Genomic DNA, 24,035 nt, shown 5'->3' with positions numbered 1-24,035 from the left:
ATATATATATATATATATATATATATATATATATATATATATATATATACATATATACACATATATGTAATTATATAAATACATATATAAATACATATATATATACATATCTATATACACACATATATAGACGGAAACCTCGACATATATATATATATATATATATATATATATATATATATATATATATATATATATATATATATATATATATATATATATATATATATATATATATATATATATATATATATATATATATATATGAAGCTGCATAAAGAAACCAAGAAGGCCTATGCAAGGTAAGCATTTTGTTGTGCTTATGTTTGTATGTATGTTTGCATATATATATATATATATATACATATACATATACATATACATATACATATACATATATATATATATATATATATATATATCTATGAAGCTGCATAAAGAAACCAAGAAGGCCTACGCAAGGTAAGCATTTTGTTGTGCTTATGTTTGTATGTATGTTTGCATATATATATATATATATATATATATATATATATATATATATATATATATATATATATATATACATATACATATACATATACATATACATATACATATACATATACATATATATATATATATATTTGTTCGAGGTCTGTCTAAAAAGTAACGGGACTGAGCCTGCTGTGTGCTCCACTTACACAACTTGAATGAACAGGTTGCAACACAGTCTTTTGCAACATTCCAGCAATATATGGTATATGAATGGTGATGGTTGACTGCGCTCATTGTGTGATTTTTGACAGGTCGTGCTTTAAACGTTGTCTAGTCTGAGTCGTCGCAGTAAGAGTCGTGAGCAGTGAGCCAATCTGAAGTTTCTTGCCAAGCTTGGCAAAACACCTTCCAAATCCTTCTCAATGCTGCAGCAAGTCTAAGGGGAGAAACAATGTCATGTACACGTGCATTTGAATGGCACAAGAGGTTCAAAGAGGGACGGGAGGAGGTTGAAGATGATCCACGATCTGGAAGCCCTTTAATGAGCAGAACAGCGGACAACATCGAACGTGTAAAGCAGATGGTGCGCGCAGATTGTCGACTCACGGTGCGGATGATTGCTGAAGAACTTTCCATCAACAAGGACACTGTCTGGAGCATCATCACTGAAAATCTCAAAATGCGCAAGGTGTGCACAAAGATTATCCCCAAGCTGTTGTCCGAGGACCAGAAAAAGCAAAGAGTCACTGTCTGTCAAGACATAATCGAGCGCCTCGAGGACGATCCAGACCTGTTCGGGAGAGTCATTACTGGCGATTAATTGTGGATATTCGAATACGATCCCGAGACCAAACGGCAGAGTCGTCCGTGGAAAAGTCCACCATCACCAAGACCAAAGAAAGCAAGGATGTCGAAGTCGAAGGTCAAGTTGATGCTCATCGCGTTTTTTGACATTCAAGGGCATCGTCCACTTCGAGTTTCGACCACAGGATCAAACAGTGAATCAATACGTGTGCAAGGAGATCCTCCGGCACCTCATGAGATAAGTCCGGGACAAGAGGAGGGATCTGTGGGAGAACAACGCCTGGGTGCTCCACCATGACAACGCCCCTGCGCACAGTGCCCTGAGCATCCAACAGTTTCTGGCAGAGAGGAACGTGCCAACTCTGGAGCAACCCCCGTATTCGCCAGACTTGGCCCCTTGTGATATTTTGTCCTATTCCCCAAGCTCAAGGGGGTGATCAATGGGACCCAATTTCCTGATGTGGAGGCCATCAAAAGAGCCGTGATGACGGAGCTCCAGAGGATTCCAGAAGAAGCCTTCCGGGGGTGGATCGAAGGGGAGAAGAAGAGGATAGACAAGTGTGTGAGACTGGAGGAAAACTATTTTGAAGGGGACAAGCTGTGCTTTCAATATATTTTTTGGAATAAAATTTCTGTGAGGTCAGTCTCATTACTTTTTAGACGGACCTTACATATATATATATATATATATATATATATATATATATATATATATATATATATATATATATATATATATATATATATATATATATATATATATATATATACATACATATATGTGTAAACACACACACACACAGCATGTTATATACACTTTAGCATCACCACTATCCGTGCACACACACACACACACACACACACACACACACACACACACACACACACACACCACACACACACACACACACACACACACACACACACACACACACACACACACACACCATGTAATATACACTATAGCATCACCACTATCCACATACCATGATGTTATTATATTTATATATATGAACTTTTACCATCTTCACGACATACATTTTTATTTCGTCATTTAAATGTAAAATCCACACGTCCCATTTTTAACATGCATGTGGGGGCTGTGTCCTTGATGAGGACTTGCATCTTTGTTGGGTAGATTTGAAAGGGGGCTTGGGGTTGGGGGAGTTGTTCACAACAAGGAAGTGTTGTTATTAATTTGGCCTGCTGTATATTATATTCATGAAAACAAAAAAGACAAGTCTGAAGACGACGATGGCTCACGAGCAGTATTTGACGATGTAGATTGTTTCCGAAGTCAAGGATGAGACAATGTGATAATGTTTGACCAAGTTATAAAAATGATCAACATGATGTGGTACGAGTGACAGGTTATTAGCTGCAAAATGTCAAAAACCCGGTTTTGTTCAACAACTTTCAAAATTTGACCTTTGCATAACCTTTAAAGGTCACAAAACAATGTTGTGGACATTAAAATAAGGAAACAGGATACGTGCTATAGCTTATTGGAGTTAGTTCGTCGAAGAAGGTCGAAAACCCGGTTTGATTCCCACAACTTTGAAAATTTTCCCTTTTGTGAACTTTAAAGGTCAAATTGTCAAGGATTATGACCTTTGGTGCAAAAATTCCTCTGGAACATTCCAGGAACAATATAACGTCATATAGGCTATATGGCATTTCGCACTCCTCGGATTATCCATACTTTGATGACATCAGCATAAAAACAAACTTGAAGGGGGCGCCTTCGGGCAAGGTGTTCGAGATAGAGCAAAATGGTTTCAAGACTTTTGGTGGGGAATGACCTCAAGATTATGCATAAAAAATATTGTCATCCTAGCTCTCAAAGTTTGGGCAGTCGTATGTTTTTATGTCAAAATTCTCAATTTTCTAAGTTCGTGACCTTGTGACCTTGACCTTGGGACGAAAATGAAAAATCGAGCTCCTTGGGGCTATGCAGGTGCCATTGGGCTAACCAAATACTGAAACCCCTGTCAGATTCGACAAAACTCCAAGGAGAAGATGCAAATTGAAATCGGCTACCCCCTAAAAACAAATGTTTTTTGGGCGTGGCTCCGCCCATAAAGGGCGCACCACGCCCATTCTCAGGAAAACACAACTAGATCATGATATAAACCTCCCACCAAAATTTTATCAGGATCGGATCAAAACCCACGGAGCTATGCTCGGGACAGACAGACAGACAGACACACAGACAGACAGACAGAAACACAACAACAATGAAGAAAGTGGTCACTTATTTTTTTCGTGAAAATGTTTTTTACGTGAACCAAAAATTTAAGGAATTTACTCAAAGCACGTTTTTGATATAGCATTGGATTAGTTGAAGAATAAATATTCTGCTCAGATGCTCCGGATATCAGATTATACATCATATGGATGCTAATTTTAAAGTGTTCTGAGCCAATGAAGGCTAAAAGGATAGCTTGGCAGCAGCATACCCACCATTGAGCTGTCTCGCCTAAGCTTTATTCTTTCCCTGACGATTAGATACTGTCACCCTGGTGCTTTGCAGGCAGGGCATTGCTTCAGTGAACTCTCCCCGTCCGACAAGACATGATGGTGGATGTCCCATCTGCTACTAAATGCTGGTGGATACTAAATATCCCAGTATCACAATAAGAGACCATTGTTTGCCAGCACACAGGCCAAATTACTGGCCTATGACAAAGGAAGGCAATGGCAAACTACCAACTGTATTCCTTGCCACACGACTGCAATGACCGCACTGGTGCTCTCAAAACATTGGAATAGATTAGCGAAAGAGTAAAATTATTTCAGAATTTCTTTTAAAGTATTGCTATTGTTACAATCCGTTTATATAAAATGGAAAAAAATGAAGGTCTTATCGAACCCTCCCACCAAAAAAAATGAAGAAAAAAAATTGTTATTGTTCACAAGATCTTGGCTACAATGGAAGAGTGAGGGGGACAGATGGGAGAAAACAACAGTTGAGGCAGTAGGACAATATGTGGATGTGACAAGGGTGGAAATGACATGTGGAGGAGGAGAGAGACAAAGGAAGCAAAGAGCAACCTTCAAATGTCTACAACTCACTATTTAAATATAGAAACGGGTCTTTTTCATCAAATAATGTGAACACTGTTGACATTGCTTTTTGCTGTTCCTGCGAGTGAATGTGATTTCCTGTTCTAACATGGCCAAGAGCTGTTGCACAGAAGGAAGTGCAAGACTGTTCGTGCCTGATGCTTTGAACATGGTGTAATATGGTTGACCCAGATGGCTGCTGGAATAAAATGTGTCTCCTGGAGGATTTGATCAGGGAGGATCAGAAAGTAAAGAGACATAGACCAGATGAGAGATGGTTAAAAAAAAATAGGCCACCGACCTTCCTCATGATGGGAGATTGCAATAATGTTGAATGCTCTGTATGTCTCCATCTGCAATGGGGGTGAGGGGGGTATACTATCAATATTGGCTTGCACAAATGAGAAACGAAGTCACAATATGAATGGGCTTGGTCGGAATATGGGCTAACCAGCAGTATACCAACAATAAGGAAAACAGTTTTGGCTGTTCCATTTGGATTCTGCTTGTTCAGACAATACCTTAGCACATTATAATTTTACCTGCACTTACTTATATCCTTCAGTCACACTTTGTGATGCGCACAGGATGCACACATGTGATGTGATTCTTTGAAAATCCAGCTCAAAAATGGTTCCACTGCGGCGGTTATGAATTTCCAAGGAATGATTCTCAGGAGCAAAGATAAGATTTGGATCCTGCTGGCAGTGTCTGAGTGAACCACGAACAACTCTCAGACAGTACTTCTTTTTTTTTTATACAATGTCAAGGCTCATATGAGAGCTAACACACAAAACATAGAAGGGGAGCAGGAGACAAGAGGGACGGGAGAGGGAAGGATAAAACAGTGGGGAATAGGCACGTGAGGAGATCTGTGGAAGGGAGGGGGAGGGGCGGAGTACATGCGGTAAACAAGATGAACATTACAGGGACTTTCAGAAAAGGAAAGCAGGGAATTTGAAGGAGTTGGGTTTGGGGTGAATTAGCGGGGGTAGAAAAGATCGTGGTTTTGGATGGGGGAAGATAAGAGATGGTGGTGAACAGCTGTTTTGAAGACCTGGAGGGAAGAGTAGAATTGAAGAGAGTGTGCGAGTTTATTTGAAAGGCAGAGAAAAAGAGGAATGAAAGAATGAAGGTGAGCAGTGATTCTTGATTTTGGTAGTTTAACCAGAAGGGGGTTTCTGGCAGACCTTGAGCACCCTGAGGAAATATGGGGGGGGGGGGTGACAGATAGCAGACAGAGAGGGGGGGGCAAGGCTGGAGAGGAGACGGTAAGAGACAGAAAGACCACCGACCTGCTTGTGGTGAGAGAGTGAGAGCCCAAAAGACAGCCTCATCACAGGAGACACCAATAATCCTAAATGCCTTGGTTTCCACAGCGTGATGTCGGGAAAAGTGAGAGGCGGGATCACCAGCCCAGAGGGGAGAACAGTACTCCATCAGGCTGTGGATGAAAGCTTTGTATGTGGTCAGGAGCTCAGGTGTGCCAAGGAAGGACTTTGCACGACGGAGAATGCCCAGTCGGTGACTGGCTTTGGAAGCCAGCTTGGAAATGTGGCTTTCTCAGGAAAGATCATGGCGGATAGTGAGACCCAAAAGTTTGAATGAAAGGACTTCTTCAAGAGGATTGTTGAGAAAGTAGATGGGGTGGGGGGGGGAGGGAGGGGGTTTCCAGATAGTTCTTTCAGAGAGACATAGTGAGAGTGTGAGATTTGTCAGGGATGAAGGACATGTTCCACATGTTGGACCAGCTTGTGATTTTATCCAGATCTGTAGAGAGTGAAGAGGCTGCTGCTTGCCGACCTGAGGGATGACAGATGGTGCAGCAGAAGGTGGAGTCATCAGAAAAGAATGGTTATTTGAATAAAATGTGTCTCCTGGAGTTGAGATACTTGCTGAGTTGAAATTGCACATCTGCGCTCCATTGGGCTGAAGGATGTGCAACATTGTGGACCATGATGAGAATAACTCATTGCCTGGCAAGGACAATTAGGTTCCGGTCCTCTGACGTGTTTTTCGTGAATCGGGAATGCAGACAAACTCAACGTGTTTCATCACAAAGACGGTCAAGACAGCACACAATCTGGGACATTACCAGTAACATACATCATGACTCGAGCTGTTTTACAATTTAATTTTGGGAAAAAGCTCTGTGCTTCCATTGGTGAGTTTGTTGAACGACACCATGATAAAAATAAAAACGTGATAGTCAGTGATAATGAAAATAATATTAGTAACAATAATAATAATAAATTACCTTTATTTGAAGCACATTACATTTCATATGTATTATCAAAGCACTTTAGTATAATGTCGACCCTTATGAAATAATTAATAAAGTTTGGGCTTTCCGTTTTAAGATATTGCCATACTTTGAAATTTGATTGCAACATTCGTAGTCTTCTTCTTTCTTTGTGTGCAGCACAAGGCTGGAGTAGTAGAATTGTCTGAGGGTGCAGCTGTGCTGCTGATGCAGTGTCCCCTGCAGGCTGAAGCAAGAATTTGTAATTTGATCATGATAGTTCACCTACTCTTCATGAAGGACACCATGCAATCTTTATTGTCCACCAAATAATGCTGGCAGATGGGATGCCCATCTTAACGTCCATTGGAGGAACGGTACACACAGTGATGCATTGCCCTGTCTGCAAGACACCAGGATGACTTTGTTTGCTGGGCCGAGATTCAAACCCAGGCTAGAGGGCTCAGAGTCGAGTGTGCATCCCTTTCAGCTATCCTGCCAGACCTCAGTCCTACAAGGCTGGCTGGATAACTCTGTGAAAGTTGGACAACACCCCTTGTTCCCCTGCTCCCCTTTCCATATAAATTTCAACCATCTCGATCCTTTTGTTCATTACACTGAACATTTTGAAGCTAACATTGTCTGCTATACCATCAGTCAGAGCCTCATTTCAAGGGTTCGAACATTCAGGATACTGAACACATAACCAGAACCGCAGAATTAATAGAGGGTATGGTGGAGGGCATCTTGCGTCACCTTTTTACATACATGGCGTGCAGAACATTTTCCCTCCATGATATATGATACCCATTGTTGAGAAGAAAAAAGAGGGGTGGGGGAGAGAAGGGTCTGTTGAGGATGTATTACAGATAATACTCATTGTGAGCCATTGTGACCTTATAAGGCCGAAAGCTCTAAATCAACTAGACAGCACCATTCTTCAGCAACCTGCACACGACCAGAATGTATTGCAGCATCTCACTTGACATGCATGACTGATGAGTCTCTGCATGTGTTCCCATCAGTGACTTCAATTGCGTGGTTGAGGTTCCTGAGCTGAATAGATTTCATTTTGGAGGAATCGTGCACAATGAGGAACTCAAACCATGATATACGAAGAAATGAAACAATGCTTTTGAGATCCTTTAAAATCAAGGACTTTAATAAACAAGAGGGTCATCATGCAGCCAATTTGCAAATAGTTCTAATTATTTAACACGTTTATCACTCTTGGTCTTTCCTACACAACGAGCGCACAGTAGCAATAGTTCATAAAATAATGAAGGCAGTGGACAACATAACCAACCAAATCATCTGTAAGTACGCTCGTAAAACATTTTCCAGCATTTCCTTTTTTCATAAAAATTTTAAAGTAGTTTCTCAACCACTCCTGACGTTCGGTACTTTGATTTCTCAGCCATTCACAGGGTAACTTCTCAAAGCAATTATTATCTATGTTCTGTCATACCTAATACTCAGAAATCTGAACCACAGTTAGTACCACAATGCTCTAAACTATCAGCAGTAAGATTCACTTATGGACCACAATTAACAAAGCATTTACCATGACGACTCATATAAAATCAATATGAAAAGTAATTCTAAGTCCGTATGAAATATAGATCTTCATTTTAAGTGGTTTAATTACACTCTGGTTTGAAACATTATGTTGAGTGGGTGAAGAATAAGGAGTTGTGGGAGAGGGAGTAACAAAGGAGAAGAATAAAGAAGCAGACAGGCAGGGCATTGAAGAGATTAGGGACATGGTTATGCATATGGTACTAACTTAAAAAAAAAAAAAAACCATTCAGAAATATCATTATCATAACCAAGAATAAATAAATAAAATAAAATTACAGATGAGTGCAAGAGATTTTAAAATTTGGATGACTGGCTAAACATCCCATTTGCACATTTGCACAAAAAAACTGCACGTCATGTGTACGATGCACTGCATAAAAAAATTAAAATAATTACACAAAATTAGCCAAATGCTCCAGTATGCAGAGTACATGTGACCCCATTGAAATACCATGCTTGCATTACAATGAACAATCCATAGTGTGCAGCCATTTCATATTAAACCAAAATAGTTATTTTACAAAGAAGCACACAATAATTGCTTTCATAAACCTAAACATCTATGAAAGATAAGGGTCTGGATGTACTCTAACTGCCACACTAAAACCTCATTCCAAGGACAAGCTCAGCCATTTGGACACTGCGTCCACAAAAACACTCAAGACGCTGAACGTAAGATAGTAAATTGGATTATCAAATCCCATTATTTAAAAATAAAAAAATACGTTATCGCTCATGTCAAACATAATACCAGTCTTGAGACATCTTTGACATTCTAATTTAAAGCTAATACATCATTCTGAAATTTAATATGCTTTTGGGAATATATTATCCCAAAGGAGTTATCAAAACATTATTCCATCTCCATCAAAAAGATCATGGCTAAGTTTTGGTCAAGAACGTTTTTAAAAATGCCAAAATCAATGGCACAAGATAGTTTTGAGAATGGACATGTAAAGCTGACATATCAAGAACAGTCAAAAAAAAAAAATCGATTTGGAAGATTCCACTTCCAAACCCTCCCATGGGGGCTCCAATGCCTTGCCATTTTATGCTGCAACTGTGGAATGTGCTGCAAACAAGTCTCGGGTTTGGGTTAGGGTTATGCAAAGCTGAGCTCTCCCTGGGTGAAGGAGACATGACTGCTCAAAACACTGTAGATGTGCAAGTCATTTTCTTGGACAAAAACAATATTTTCAATGTACACGATGTTATCTGAAGATCTGCCTTCCGATGCAACAATACTATGCTGTATATCTGTTAAATTACTGATGTTCATTTGAAAACAAGACCTTTGTTCAGATAATTAATGACAAATAGTCTATGGCTGGTTTTGGGTTAAACACACAATGTTTTTGTTGGATGTTGTACTAAATATAAAATAATTGTCTCAGCTGAGACAGCTGGTTCATGCCCTGCTTGGATAAGTGCTTACCTTGTGATCTCATGTATCTTCGAAATAGCTACGGAAGCTGTTCCAGAGCAGCGCACATAAAATGCAGTTTCACCCCTGAAGAGCCAGGATTGCAATTACAAATGATTGCTCAACTTATCATTTATCTTTTTTTTCTCTCTCTCCAATGAGTTGGCTAACCTACATTTGATTCCAGATGAAGTCTTGCTTAAATTACACTGCCAACAAAAATCAATGCAGCCTGTAGCATAACCATCCCTTAGCGAGAAAACTAAGCACTGACTGCCCTATCTGCACTCAAGATCTCATATACAGGAAGTGATACAAGCAAATCAGATGCAGAAGGAGACCATCCAGCCCTTCATGCTCATGCATTTCCACCAATATCCATGCACCCCTCTATCCTCAATGCTTCCAGGTACCTATCCAACTCCAGTTTAAACCCTTCCACCATTTTGACTGCCACCACTGCTTCAGGGAGACCATGCCCAGCAAACTACCCTCTGAGTGAGAGAGCGCTGCCTTAATGTCATCTTAACTCTCCTCTTATTCACTGTCAATGGGCCAGACTGCCAAACGCCTCTGCTTAGGGTTAGTTATATAATTAGCACGATCTGTATGTGGGAGTGCTGGAATGTTGACACAGCACAGGAATGATGGGTCAAATGACCTTTAATTGCTTTTAGTGGTGTTTTTGGTGGTGTTCTGGCCACTTTCGCATTTACATTGTCTTTCATTTCGTTCTGTTTCTTACTTTTTAACTTCTTCATAATATATCTATAATCTATATCTACATCTATATATATATATATATATATATATATATATATATATATATATATATATATATATATATATATATATATATATCTCTCTCTCTCTCTCTCTCTCTCTCTCTCTCTCTCTCTCTCTCTCTCTCTCTCTCTCTCTCTCTCTCTCTCTCCTTATCTTTAATTTTGCAAAATCGTCTTCATCTCGTTCACTGAACAAATATAATTTTCAGTGTCATCATTGCAAGTAATATCAAATCGATTCCTGTAAGGCTCGACCTGCCTGCTGAATTACACACTTCATTTCTATGATGTCATGATGCACATGATATCATTCATATCAAAGTAACTGTTCTTGTGTGCTTTAGTCTTTCTAATTGCTAACCTCGCCTGAAAATGCTTGTATTTGCTAAGCAACTTGTACTTTACTCATGGTACACTCTATAAAAAGTAATTTACTTGATGCTTTCTCCAAAAAATAAATATTTTAAGACACCGTTCTTATCTCACATTTCAACTATCACTGTATATCACTTGGAAACAAGTTTCATGCCAGTTCATGTGGTTTACATAAGCAGGAGTTATACCAGTTCAATGATTTATCCCAGGAAAAGCTTATAACCAACTCGAAAAGATAGTTTCCACCCAGTACAAAAAAACGCCGAATATAAACGGACAGAGAGAACACATTTGTCGCTGTTCAAAACCGGTCTACATATCAGCACGACACATCGTGTACCATCATGCACCATCGTATGTTATTCAAGATTGAACATTTAGAAAAAACAAATTTATCCCAGAAGTTGATTTTAAAAAGAGAATAGATTAAATAAAAAATAAAATATCGTTTACTAGTGATGGAAAACATTTTACATTGCTGGCTGTCTATATGCACTGGGAACCATCATTGAGAACCATGATTCATCGTTGAGTGATGCAAGAAGCAACGCAAACTGCAAGTGCAATGGGACGACGGTACAATAGTGTGTTACAAGCCGGTTACTTTCCCACAACTGGCAGGACTTTATGGCTGTGTAGTGTAAATAAAGCATCAGAAAGAGTTAATATATTGAAACAAAATAACTCGTGCTGATTCGTATTTCCATCAAAAAGACAATTTGACGCCAAATTCAAAGTGAGACCTCACGCGTTGTACGAAAAATCATCTGTTGTGCTAATATTTGGCTGTATATCCTGCTACTCAGTGATATTCATAAAACATGCTCGTCACTGGGGTTCACCATTCACCAATAAAATGTAATCCCCCAAGCTTGAAATCTGAAATGTGCGAATCCGACTGTGAAAAACTCGTTCACCTTCATGAACACGGCTTCCTTGCATTCCGCATCACCATGCAGCTTTTCTGCGGCCTTCTGGAATTAAATAACCATTTGAAGGCCTTCTGTAAGCCTCGACTGCGGGGCATTTCACTTGTGTCCTCTGCTGTGGAGGAAAATGAGGTTTTTTTTTCATCGATAAGAATCGATTAGCTTTCAGCACGTGAACCTTCCTTTGTACTTTGAATGACAAAGGTCAAAGAGAAGAGTATAATTCTTGCTCATCATTCCCTTCTACGTCACTTTGTCTCTTGCTTTCCAAAAGATATATATACCCTTGAGATTTCCAGTGTCATATCTCCTCAAGGCAGTCCAAAGGAACTTGACCCTTCTTTCTCCCACTTTGTACCCGGACAAATCCATTGCTCTGCTCTCCTTTCTCCACGCATATCTGAAAGCAAAGTGTGGTGGGTGGGATGTAGGAGAGGGAATGACAGAAAGATGAGGAATTATTTTTGTATTCTCGATAATAACCTGTCTCAGTGGTTCAAGTGTTGGCACAAATTCCACTGGAATAATTATTACAAACCAATGCTTGGGGGTACTACAGGAAGCAAGTGATGGGACGAATTATGGGTAGGAATGTTGACAATGAGGTCAGTGGAAGCATAATAACACCATCTGGCTACCTGATAAGCAATTCAAGCTACACTTCAATCTATATGTCAGCCACCAGTCACTGAACAAAACCACAGTCGAGTATCTCAGAATTACAGTCCAATCCAATGGGTTGCGTGGCAATCTGATATCTCCCACCCACCGTAAACGATCATACGTCTGCCAAATGAGACGTCGGCAATTAGCAAGCGGGAAATGGATGCCATATTGCCATGCGTGCGATAGATAATCCGCACTGGGCAAAGCTGTTGGCTGAAATGGTTGCTGCACACATGCTAAGTATAAAACTACCCCAATATCATGATGGTTTTTTTATTTTTTCTTCAAGGTAACAAAGAAAATTAATCATTTAAGGAAAACAGAGAAAAAGGCAAATAAAAAAGAACTTCAAATTGTGAAAAAAAACAAATTTGAATACTTTATACATTCACATAATTATGATAGATTTTAATGCAATCAATAATTACAACAACGTTTCCTTCACAAGAGATTTTTCACAAGGTGGATTTCACAGGCAAAGGCTTTTCGAAAGGCCAGCACGCATAGGAAACTCACGGGCATCGACATGTATGAAGGTTGGATATCTTGAGTTGGATGCTGCATGTAGTTTTCCAAAAATTGGCACTGGCAACTCGGAAGATTCAGAAATGATGTGATGTAAACAATTTATTTACTTCACATAATATGTGAATACATGTCCACCCACGCACATGTGAAATACAGTTCATTAATAAATCCTGTATTTGTACACTATTCAGCCTTGAAAACTCAGGCGAAAACCAAAATTACATACAACAACCTTCTAATTTTTTTGCCAGTGTATAGCATAAAAGGCAGGTTGGAGTTTCTTTTTTTAATTAAAGACTTCAAATATTAATCATGACTATTTACTTTCCTCTGCAAGGGTTTTAATCAAAATGTACATTTGTTTCATGATAGACGACCTGTTATTCAGTTTTCAAATGCACAAACTCAGTAGCCTCTTGAACGGACAAAATTTTTATTTGGGAGGTGTATAGGCAATAGACTGTTGCCTCGATCACTCCTGAATGAAAATAGCATGCCTTAACTAATTGCCTCTGCATAAGTTGCAATCAAAATGTACCTTTCCTTCATGACAGAAGATGCAGTGTTCAGTGTTAAAATTTACATCTGAGAAATGGAAGCCTGAGGCCGACAAATACCGATGAAAATGGCGGATGTATAATTTGATTTTTTTTTTAAGGTTACAGTTGTGGGTGGAGTCAGGCCAGTCAGCCAAGCCCTCTCCCCCCCCCCCACCCCCATTCCATCCCTCCAATCCCGCCATGGATGGACAGAGCTTCAGACTGGTGGAGAATGTTATAGTGGACCAGTAGGTACCCACGAACATCCACGCAATGTAAAATGTGACCAAGTCGTCAACTCCCACCTTCACAAACTCCAAGTCATCAAGTCACCCCCACCCCCTCTACCTCACCACAATTCCTCAATATTCGCTCCCCCCACGCCAATACTGTGTCACTGACGATCTTTCAAATATGAATTGAGGTTTTACTGACTGATATTAAAGATCGGTGCATTCCAGGTGATGTCGAAAGCTGAAATTTTGCATGCCGATGAACATTGCAGTCAGTACACTGGAAAAGAAAATCACAAAATCATCGCACAACCTCCACAAATGAAAATGTAATTAAATGAAAAAAAATGTAGATGAGTGACCTGAGACAATGGGGAAGCATGGTAATTTTGTGTGGTGACAGACATTGAAGCCGATACACCAGGGGACATTGAAGCCGATGGGGAAGCATGGCAATTTTGTGTGTTGACAGACATTGAAGCCGAAACACCAGGCATAGAACCGTCGGAAAGCATCTGTAAATGAAAATAAATAAATAAATAAATGAAGAAACAAATGCAGGTGAGTGACCTAAGATAATGGAGAAACACGGTTCATATACTTACACAATGTGTAAGCACACCCTGCGAGTGTGTATGTATGTATGTATATATGTATGTATGTGTATGTATATATATGTATATATATATATATATATATATATAATTTATAAATATGTATTTATATATATATATATATATATATATATATATATATATATATATATATATATATATATATATATATATATATATATATATATCTCTCTCTCTCTCTCTCTCTCTCTCTCTCTCTCTCTCTCTCTCTCTCTCTCTCTCTCTCTCTCTTTCTCTCTCTCTCTCTCTCTCTCTCTCTCTCTCTCTCTCTCTCTCTCTGTGTTCCTTATGCATGGCCACATCTTTTAAGTTACAAAGTCCAAGCTCGGGGTACAAATACAACTTTGTGGGGGGTAACATAGGCGATGTGGCCGAGGCCTCACGTGGGGTGGGGGGGTGTTGGGGGAAGGGCAGGCGTAAATTCTCGATGTAAATGTGCAAATTAGTGCGACCTGGTGGTGGTGGCAGAGGGTATTATAATTTCCTTTTTTTACCTGGGCAATGCTGGGGTGAAAGCACTCTCCTCACACTGGTAAATTTGTCCCCCTTCCCTTCTCCCCCTGCCTGAACTCCCGAACCCCCAACGGAGGGGCCTTTCAAAGCCTGTTGCCATGGGTGAGACATTTTTATTGGGGAGGAGCAGGAAGAACAGGGAGCAAAGGAGGGGAGGGGAGTGGGACGTAAGCATGGTGAGGAGTAAGGGTTAAAGCACTCTATGCATGGCTAAATTTGGCAAACAAGACAACGAGTTGGTCCGTCAGTGAAGCGACAGGTAGGCTCTGCTAGTATAACATCGATTTGAGTAAAATATTCAAAATATAAGTTTACAACCTCTTTGTCATTTACTTGTTCTATCTTTTCTTTTCATGGACTTGCTCAACATATTGTTACAGATTCTCGCCCGCCGGCGTGCGAGGGACCGCGTTTAGCCAATGGCGGCCGTCTCGCCCACCGAACGGACAATCCAGTCGCGGCTTTCCGGATCAACGCCAGAAACCAGCCACGGGTGTGTTCTTTAGCACACCACAACCTTTTCCGTACTCTACCCACGCTCCAGGGTCAATCGCCGAATTGTCGATATACCTAATTAATCGCGCGGGTAGATTACCGAGAGATTGTACCTCAACAGTGCTGCTGGGACACGAGGCGCTTAATGCAGATCGCTCCGTTTTGGGATAACCGAGCGGGGTGCCATCGCGGGCCCCGTTGGACTTGATCACTTTACCGGCTATTTAAAAACCAACTATATTCCGAGTACAAGATGGCAGCTCAATTAAGGAAAAGACGCAACGAACGGGGTACATTTAAACAAGCACATTTATTTACTAACATAAGCATGTAAGCAGTCATGCAGGTATGCAAAACACGCATGCAGTTATTGAAAGCAAACGCGGATAAGGGACAAAACATGAGCAAGACAAGAGCTATGACCGTCTATTTATTATGTACAGTCACTTATGCAGTTCTACTTGCGGACATGGCACCCCAACGTTCATTCAAAAGAAAAGCAAGGAAAAACCCCAGGACAGACTGGACCCCTTGGGGTCTTCATTGACACGGAGCCGTGTAGACCGCAGAGGCTCCACGAGACCGGGCTGGCTACCTTCACCTCGCTGGGGCGGCCCGCGGCATCCTGTCTCCACGACCCACAGTAAGGCACGGCTCGGCAGGCCACGCGCATTGGCTCCGCTGCGCTCTCTCCTCCTTTCTACACGCCTCCACAACCTCCCGCAGCAGACTTCTCAGCGAGCGACCACGACCTCCAGATCTCCAGACTTTGACCCAGGCAGAGAGCGACCACGACCTGCAGACTTCGACAGACTTTGACCCAGGCAGAGAGCGACCACAACCAGCAGGCTTCGACAGACTTTGACCCAGGCAGAGAGCGACCACGACCTGCAGACTTCGACAGACTAAGACCCAGGCAGAGAGCGACCACGACCTGCAGACTTTGACAGACCTCCTCTCGTTCTGTGTGCCCTTTTATCTCGACGGTGCTTCGCCCCTCCCTTCGCGGCACGCGGGAGAGGAAAATTCCAGGGGAGATCGGCCCGGCTCTTTTGGTTTAAGCACTGCCTTCCCGCGTCTCTTCCGCACGTGCTTCTCGTTGGGGGGGGGGGGGAAGGGCTGAGGCCATCGTTCGTTCTCTCCTGACGAATGTCAGGCTTCTCGCAACCCTGCAGAGGTGGAAACGTGGTGGTGGTTAAGGTGGCTGTTGTAATGGTCGCGTGGCTGGCGTTTTGTGGTGGTCGTGAGGGTGGTGTGGTTGGGCGCTTGTGGTTAAGGTGGTTGTGTGAAGGCAGTGGTGGAGAAGGTGTTGGTGGTTGCGGTGGTTGTTGTGAAGTGGTTGATGAGAGCGATGTTGGTGGTGGAGGTGGTGGTTGTGAAGCGGTTAGTCCAAAATAATGATAGTAAAAGAAAAACGGCTAACTCAAAGATCACAGCCCTGATCACACGAATAATCCCCATTAGACATCGGTGGGGAAATCTATCTGAACACAGACTTATCGGCATAACTGATCTTAGGACCTATATGGTGCTTTGCGAATTTCCACAGCCGTAACAATATATTTAATGTCTTATATTTTGTTTATCACTACAAATATCTCATTCTAAAAGGGCGACAGTATTTAAGAAGTGGCAACAAAGAAAAAAAAACCCAGTCTACTATTACCTCGACGGTGTCCAGACATTGGAGGATCAGTTATCTCAGTGTTGTATTTGTTCGCATGATCGCCATTATTCTCCATTCACTGAAAACCTTCTCCATGTTCTTATGGACATATGTAGTCAATCTTGGTTGGGTGTGATTGACCTCAAAACTCGGATCACAATATCCTCGAGTCCTTGCGTGGTTACATTCCGTTCTTGAGAGGCTTTCGACTTCAAAATCCCCTAAAATGTGCGCTTTCGCACGTTGTGGGATCATGGCTGTGTGGTTTCCACAGCATTGCAGAACCATGTCCAATCCATCTGTCTGGTAATTTCTTGCCAACATATTTCTTCATGGCATGACCCTCCCCTTCCTCCCCACTGCACAGTAAGTAATAAGTCTGAAGCTAAGTATTCCTCCTTTATCATCATCACAAGTGGTGGGCCATGCATTTCACACTTTGAACAACAGAGATACGTCATAAAGAGTCTCGAGCCGAGGTGAAATTCAAGACCAAACTTTTCATCGAGCAAGTTCCTCATGACTTTTCCTAAATCATGCCGATAGGCTTCATGCTCAGAATTACAACATTTAACATGAAACATCATAACAACATCCCAAAAAAACACATCAGAAGAATATTACCAACATTGTACAAAAGCACCCTCACACCGCATTCTGTCCAACTTCACATGAACATTTGATGCAAATACATTGTTTTGTTTGGATTAGTGGAATAGTTCATAGATTACGTACTTCCCTTTGAGGAAGGAGGATAACCTGGGCACCCATAAATGAGTGTGCCCTCACTCGTATGGTCAATAATCTGGGGAGCCATCTGCCAGAATTAGCTCATGGGCATTGAACCCATGGTGTCTTTCAACATAAAGTAGCAGAGCTGTCACCAACATCCTGGCCAAATTCCAACTTCCTAAAGTGAAAAGGGCACTGCATCAGTGGCACAGCCAAATCCCCTTAAGATGAAGTAACCATCAGTCATATGCTGCATATGCTGAGAATGGCACAGCCCTATTTCCTGCTGTTGCAAAACTAAAAATGCATTGAGACAATGAAAATAATGACTGCGTTCCAATAATATTGGCTGTTCACTACGATCTAACTTCCTCCATGGATTGACAGAATTATGTCAAGGTATGCACACTCGTCTCTGAGCCATTTCGCCTGCAGGGTTTGAATCTCACCCCCAGCTATAAACTGGCATCCTCGTGTCTCACAAGCAGGGTGAGGCATCAATGTGTGTCATCCGTCGGATGGACGTTAAACTGGGCGTCAAGTCTGCCTGCATTAATTGGTGTATGTTAAAAGATCCCATGATGCCCTTCGCGAAGAGTGGGAAAACTTTTGGCAGCACCCTGGCCAATTTCAAATCACCAGGTGGCACTGCATTTGCAGCACATTCACATTCCCAGAAACAATGCAACCAGCAGCCATTGGCTGCACACGAAATGACTGAAATAAACTTCCTTCATTTTTGCAAAAGCAAACTTGAGCCTGGAAAGAGTAAGAATCATTTTGTAGCAAAGTGTCTCAAGTTGGAAGAAAATGAACATCTTACCAACCTGATCAATCTGCAGAAAAATGCAAACACAAATAATTCTGGAAACGTTGTTGATTTGCGAAATATAATTTAACTTTTATTTAACTTGGGGGTAGCTGGAAGATAAATTTAACTTGGGGGTATCGGTCAGACATCTGCTACACCTGCCACTTGTGCAATGCAATTCACTTGGATAAATAATAATTATTAAATCAACCAACTCACACTCCCTTGGGAGACACATGCATGAGGATACAAATTTTTTTCACAAACCTGGACTGTTGCATCATGATTCATCACTGTGCCAGGAAACCAAAAAGTATGACGACGAACAAACTATTAGGATGTAGCACTGAAACAAATCTTTGAGCCATTATTGACTGGAGTGGGTTTTTCTCTTGATGGTGTGGTTTCAATAAGTACTCGTTCACAAGAGAAGAACAACATTATCTCCTTTTAAATCGTATTGAATCTGTCACACTTAACAACCATAAAATGGAATTTATTTTATTGGGTTATTAAATTACAATAACTCATGCTCACCAGTTAATGCCAGTGGAGTACATGAACTTTCAGCACAGCTTATTAGTCCCCTACCGGTTGCATTGGAGGGGACTGACTATAAGTTTGCTCTCCGTCTGTCCGTCCGTCCATCCATCCATCCATCCCAGTTGTGGGGTTTTTTCAGACTTTTTTTCCCCCATACCCTTTAACATATTCAACTGAAACTTGGTACGTGGGTGTATTACGATAAGTTACAGAACAAGCTTGAGTTTCTTCAATTTTTCACAATTTTGCCCTTTTTGGACTTTGAAAATATCATGTTGGTAGGGGGCCATGTATTGTAAAGCAATTCTCACTCTTGCTTTCTCTTGTCTCATCACCGTTGCACCATGCTGAGTTTGCAATGGTTTTGAACATGGAAACAGTCATCATCACGTATGTATGCTGATCTTAACCTGCATGAGGCAGAGAGGAATGCCGAACTGCCTCAGATATATCAAACTCATCGTTGGGCTATCTAATCTGGATATGATTCCCAACCCAACAATAAACTGTCACCCCAGTGTTTTGTGGAAAGAGAATCAGTGAGTGCGATATCCATCTGATCAGCCGTCAAGTTAGTCAGGTCAGGTCAGGTTTGGGAGCATGCGCCAGAGCAGCGCGTTGCTGCGTCCACTTTCTGCCGGTACTCCAGGGGCTTCCGTCTGGCCATCTTCAAGGCAGATGCCTGGCCCATCCTCACATCCTTGAGATGTCGATCAACCTGCTGCAAAACATCCTTGACATTCCGATCAACCTGCTGCAAGCAAAAGGCACGTGGTCGGCCCAGTGGCCGCCTCCACTCATGAGGCTCCCTCGCTGAGAGAATCTGGTGAGCAGGATCAGCATCAGGAAAATGAGCCACATATCCATACAGCCGCAGCTGATGCTCACGGACAATGCAGGTAACAAATCTAATTTGAGTCTCAGCAACTGCTCGTTAGACACAAGGTCTGACTAACGAGAGCCAAGGATTCTCCGAAGAGACCTGGTACCAAAGGAATGAAGTCTCCATCTCAGATCCCTGGTCAGAGTCCAAGTCTCACATCCATAGAGCAAGACTGGAAGCACCAAGGACCTGAAGACTCGGACTTTCGTCCTGCCGCACAGGGAACGGCAGCTCCACACCCCATAATCCAGTGAATCCATGACTCCCCAGGCCCGACCCAGACATCTATTGACCTCTGGCTCACAGCCAGCAGAGACATGAACATCACTGCCAAGGGAAGTGAATCTCTCCGTAAACTCAACATCCTCATCACAAACAGGTGCAGACAGAATAGCAGCATCCAAGATGTCAATGAAAGCCTGAATATTAGTTTTGACCTAGGAAACCCGTAATCCCAGTGGCTCCGACTCCTCATTCAGCACCCCGAGGGCCCCCAAAAGGATATCTAAAGTCTCCGCAAAGATGACTGCATCATCTGCGAAATCAAGGTCAGAGATCTTGACATTCCCAAACGATGCACCGCAGCTTGATCTCTCTGTCATCGTCCCCAGAATTCAATCCATACAAGTGCTGAAAAGTGTGGAGGCCAGTACACACCCTCACGAACTCCAGTAACAACTGGAAATAAGTTAGAGATGGTACCACCACATCTCACAGCACTATCAGTACCAGAGTATAGTTCAGACATCAGCTCTATCAGTTTTGGAGGCAACCCATGAAGACCAAGAATCCTCCAGACGGCATCCTGATTCACTGAATCGAACGCTTCACAGAGATCAACATAGGCTACAAGCAGCCCCTGTCGAAACTCTCGTCTGCGTTCGGTGAGGACCCAAAGAGTAAGGAGACGGTCAATCGTTGACCGCTTTGGCGACTTTGGTAAAGCCTGACTGTTCTGGTCGCTGGTGCTCAAGCAGATGGTGGCGAACCCCATCAATAATTATCTGAGCAAAGACTTTGCCCAGCACTGATAGCAGCGTCATCCTCGGTAGTTGTTGCAGTCTTGACGATCACCCTTCCCTTTCCAGAGAGGGACAACAAGGCCCCTCTTCCAGTCAGTTGGGATGATGCCTGTGTTCCAAGCAGAGCACAGAACTGCATGCAACGACACGAGTGCAGCATTTTCACCAGCCTTGAGAAGTTCAGCATGGATGGCACAGATCCCAGGAGCTTTACCCCATTTCAACCGGTTCACCACAGCCTGTGTTTCCACAAATGAAGGTGGACCACAGTTGATTTCTGGGTAAGCAATTGGGATTGTAACATCACGGACATTCAACTCAACAGCTGGCGGATCAGCCTGGTGCAGCCGCTCAAAGTAACCGGCCCAGCGGGCCCTCATTTCGGACTGCTCTGTAATGAGCCCACCACTCTCTGCTCTAACTGCAGTGCACTGAGGGATGAGCTGAGATGGGTGCAATGCGCAAATTCCCCTGTAAGCAGGACGAGAATCACTTGGCCACAGGTGATGGTCTACCCCCCCCCCCCCACCAAAGATTCCTCGCACATCAGCCTGCTTGTCCACCCTTAGTGTACGTACAGTTTTACACCTCAGCTCCCTGAATAGCTCAACTCTGCCATTAAGCCTGGCCCTGCGACTCTGGTCAATGGTATCCAGTGTCCCTTGAGAGACAAAATTCTTCTTCGCCCTCCGGTGAGTTCCAAGACATCTACCGGCAACATCAAGGACGGTGGTCTTGAAGGCACTCCACAACTCTTCAGGATCCCCCAAAGCACCCTGACCCCTCAAATCTCCACTCAGCCTGTTCATAAGCTCCTCAACTACCCTCTCATCCATGAGCTTGCCAACACCCAGCCAAGGCTGGGATGGTGCCGTACTCCTGGATGGAAGCTGCAACTTTAGAGTTGCTACAACAAGCCGCTGGTCAGTATTGAGGAACTGAGCACTCCGGTGGACCCTGCAATTCTGGATCATTCTCCAGCGACCATCAACGAGTACATGGTCAATCTCCTTTGCCACACCGCCAGTGTTGGAATACCAAGTCCAGTGATGAGCCTGTGGGTGCTGAAACCATGAACCAGCTCCCCTAAATCCATGATCTCGTGCAAAGTCAAGAACTTATATTCGTGCTATTCTGATTCACAGTCCCAGACCCATGGGGACCAACACCCACCTCATAACCATCCCTATTAGTTCCATTTGATGCATTGAAATCCCCCGAGGTGAGAAGAGTATTTCGCCTGGGGCACTGATCAACCACAGACTCGAGTGTGGCATAGAATGCGTCCTTCACGGTGAGATCACTCACCTCAGTCGGAGCAGAGACAGAGACCAGGGAAATGACACCCAAGGAGTGAAGAATCCTCCATCTCATAATACGCCCGTTGACCGGTGTTACCTCAATTATCATTGGATTCAGCTTATTGGACACAGCTACAGCAACTCCTTGGGCATGGTAACCATCAGAGCGACCAGACCAATCGGAGGTGTAACCACCCACCATGATCTCGCCGCAATCCGGTCTCCGAACTTCAGAGAGAGCTGCAATACCGATGTCCAAACGTTTGAGCTCAGATGATAACAGAGACAGGTGATCATCCTCTCTTCGGGATAGGATATTCCAGGCACCCACCTGAAGGGAGCACCTCAGGTTAACCCAAGGAGACCGCCGTCTTGTGGACAACACCTCAGCATCACTCCGACACACTCTCCCGCAATCCGACCCGGGAATGTTACTCTGTGGTTTCCCTCCGATCTTCAAAGATTGGGGGTCACAAAGGCTTTGCCCCAATCCCGTCATCCGGTAACCTGCCCTGCAAAGGGAAGCTACACAGGAGGTACTCCCACGGAGTGGGTTTTCAGATTTTTTTTTTTTAATGTTTTGCGGAATGAATGTTTTTATTTTCAATATATTGTTTTTATATTGTTTCAATAGAATGTTTTTCATCCTGCTGGGCGTCCATATCATACACCCTCCTCACCAAGAAACTTGGTGGGGGAAGACGGTTTAGTCGCCGACAACCCGACCATGGAACAAGTTAGTCGTCCTCCGAGAGCGGTTTGCCACCATTTTCGGGTGTGGTTTCCCACACAGTGATTATGTGGTTTCGATGACATCAGGTCCAAAAAGTATCATCTCCGGACGAAGCTAAGTGCCAAATAAAGAGAGCGATTTTTCTTTTGTTTTATCTTTTCCCCTTGTCCGTTCTCGTCACTGTGTGTCGAGGTGCCTCGACTTTAGACTGTAGATTACCTCATGTTCCATTACCTCATGCTTTGATCCATTTTCACCGTTATGCTTTGATTTATTCCTCTAATGAACACTTGATTTACGTTCATTAAACCCCTATTTATTAAGATTGCTTGTGTCTGTCGATTTTTTGCGGGTTCCAGTATGATCCCTTGTCCTCCGTCCTGGTGAACGCATCTGGTACGTGCTTCACCGCCTCCCATCTCGCGTGCACCATAATCTCAAAGGATCACGTGTTCACCTCCAAGGTAGAACCATTTGGCTATCCGTCCAGGTCGGTCTTAACTGGCGTGGACACGACAATATAAAACTCTTTCTAACCACGGACTAACTGACTCACTCACTCACTGACTGATGTTAATGTTCGCTATCTTCTGGGTGACGTAGAAAGCTGGAATGTTGCATGCTGACAGGCATCAAACCCAATACACCAGGAGAAATCACAGAACCATTGGAAAGCATCCATAAATGAAAAATATAAATGAATGAAAAGAATAAATTAAAATAACTGAGTGAAAAATGAAATGCAGGTGAGCGACCCGAGACAATGGGGAAGCACGGTTCGTTATTGATTACAATGTGTAAGCAAACCCCGCTGGTAGTGGAAATTTATTGGTGAAACAACAGCGCAGTCATCTTCGGAACAGTCCAATCACCGCTTTTAGGATGAGCACTCCTGGAATAATGAAGATGACTTTGGGAAAAATCCTCACCTTGTTGCAGAATATCTCTCTGTCTGGAACAATAATCTGAAACTATACAGTACTATACCCTGAGGTTTCTGGATTTCAGAACAGACTTTGATGGGTTAAACTCGTTTTATGAGTGCGCAACCAT

General features: G+C 42.5%; 1 protein-coding gene across 2 annotated transcripts in view; it reads right to left on the bottom strand.

The window, feature by feature from the left end:
- Positions 1 to 10,454: 10,454 nt before the first annotated feature.
- Positions 10,455 to 24,035, bottom strand: part of STAC (SH3 and cysteine rich domain) — a 202,706-nt gene continuing 189,125 nt past the window's right edge. For both annotated transcript variants that reach the window (XM_085875202.1, XM_085875203.1), the window contains exon 12: positions 10,455 to 12,082. In XM_085875202.1, coding sequence (XP_085731328.1) covers positions 11,984 to 12,082 — 99 coding nt within the window. In that variant the 3' untranslated portion in view covers positions 10,455 to 11,983. The remainder of the gene's footprint in view (positions 12,083 to 24,035) is intronic.

The sequence above is a fragment of the Eptatretus burgeri genome, chromosome 3 (assembly GCF_056783735.1).
Source record: "Eptatretus burgeri isolate ZD-2024b chromosome 3, Ebu_testis_v1, whole genome shotgun sequence".
Taxonomy (NCBI): Eukaryota; Metazoa; Chordata; class Myxini; order Myxiniformes; family Myxinidae; genus Eptatretus; species Eptatretus burgeri.
This window is presented reverse-complemented; position numbering and strand designations above follow the sequence as displayed.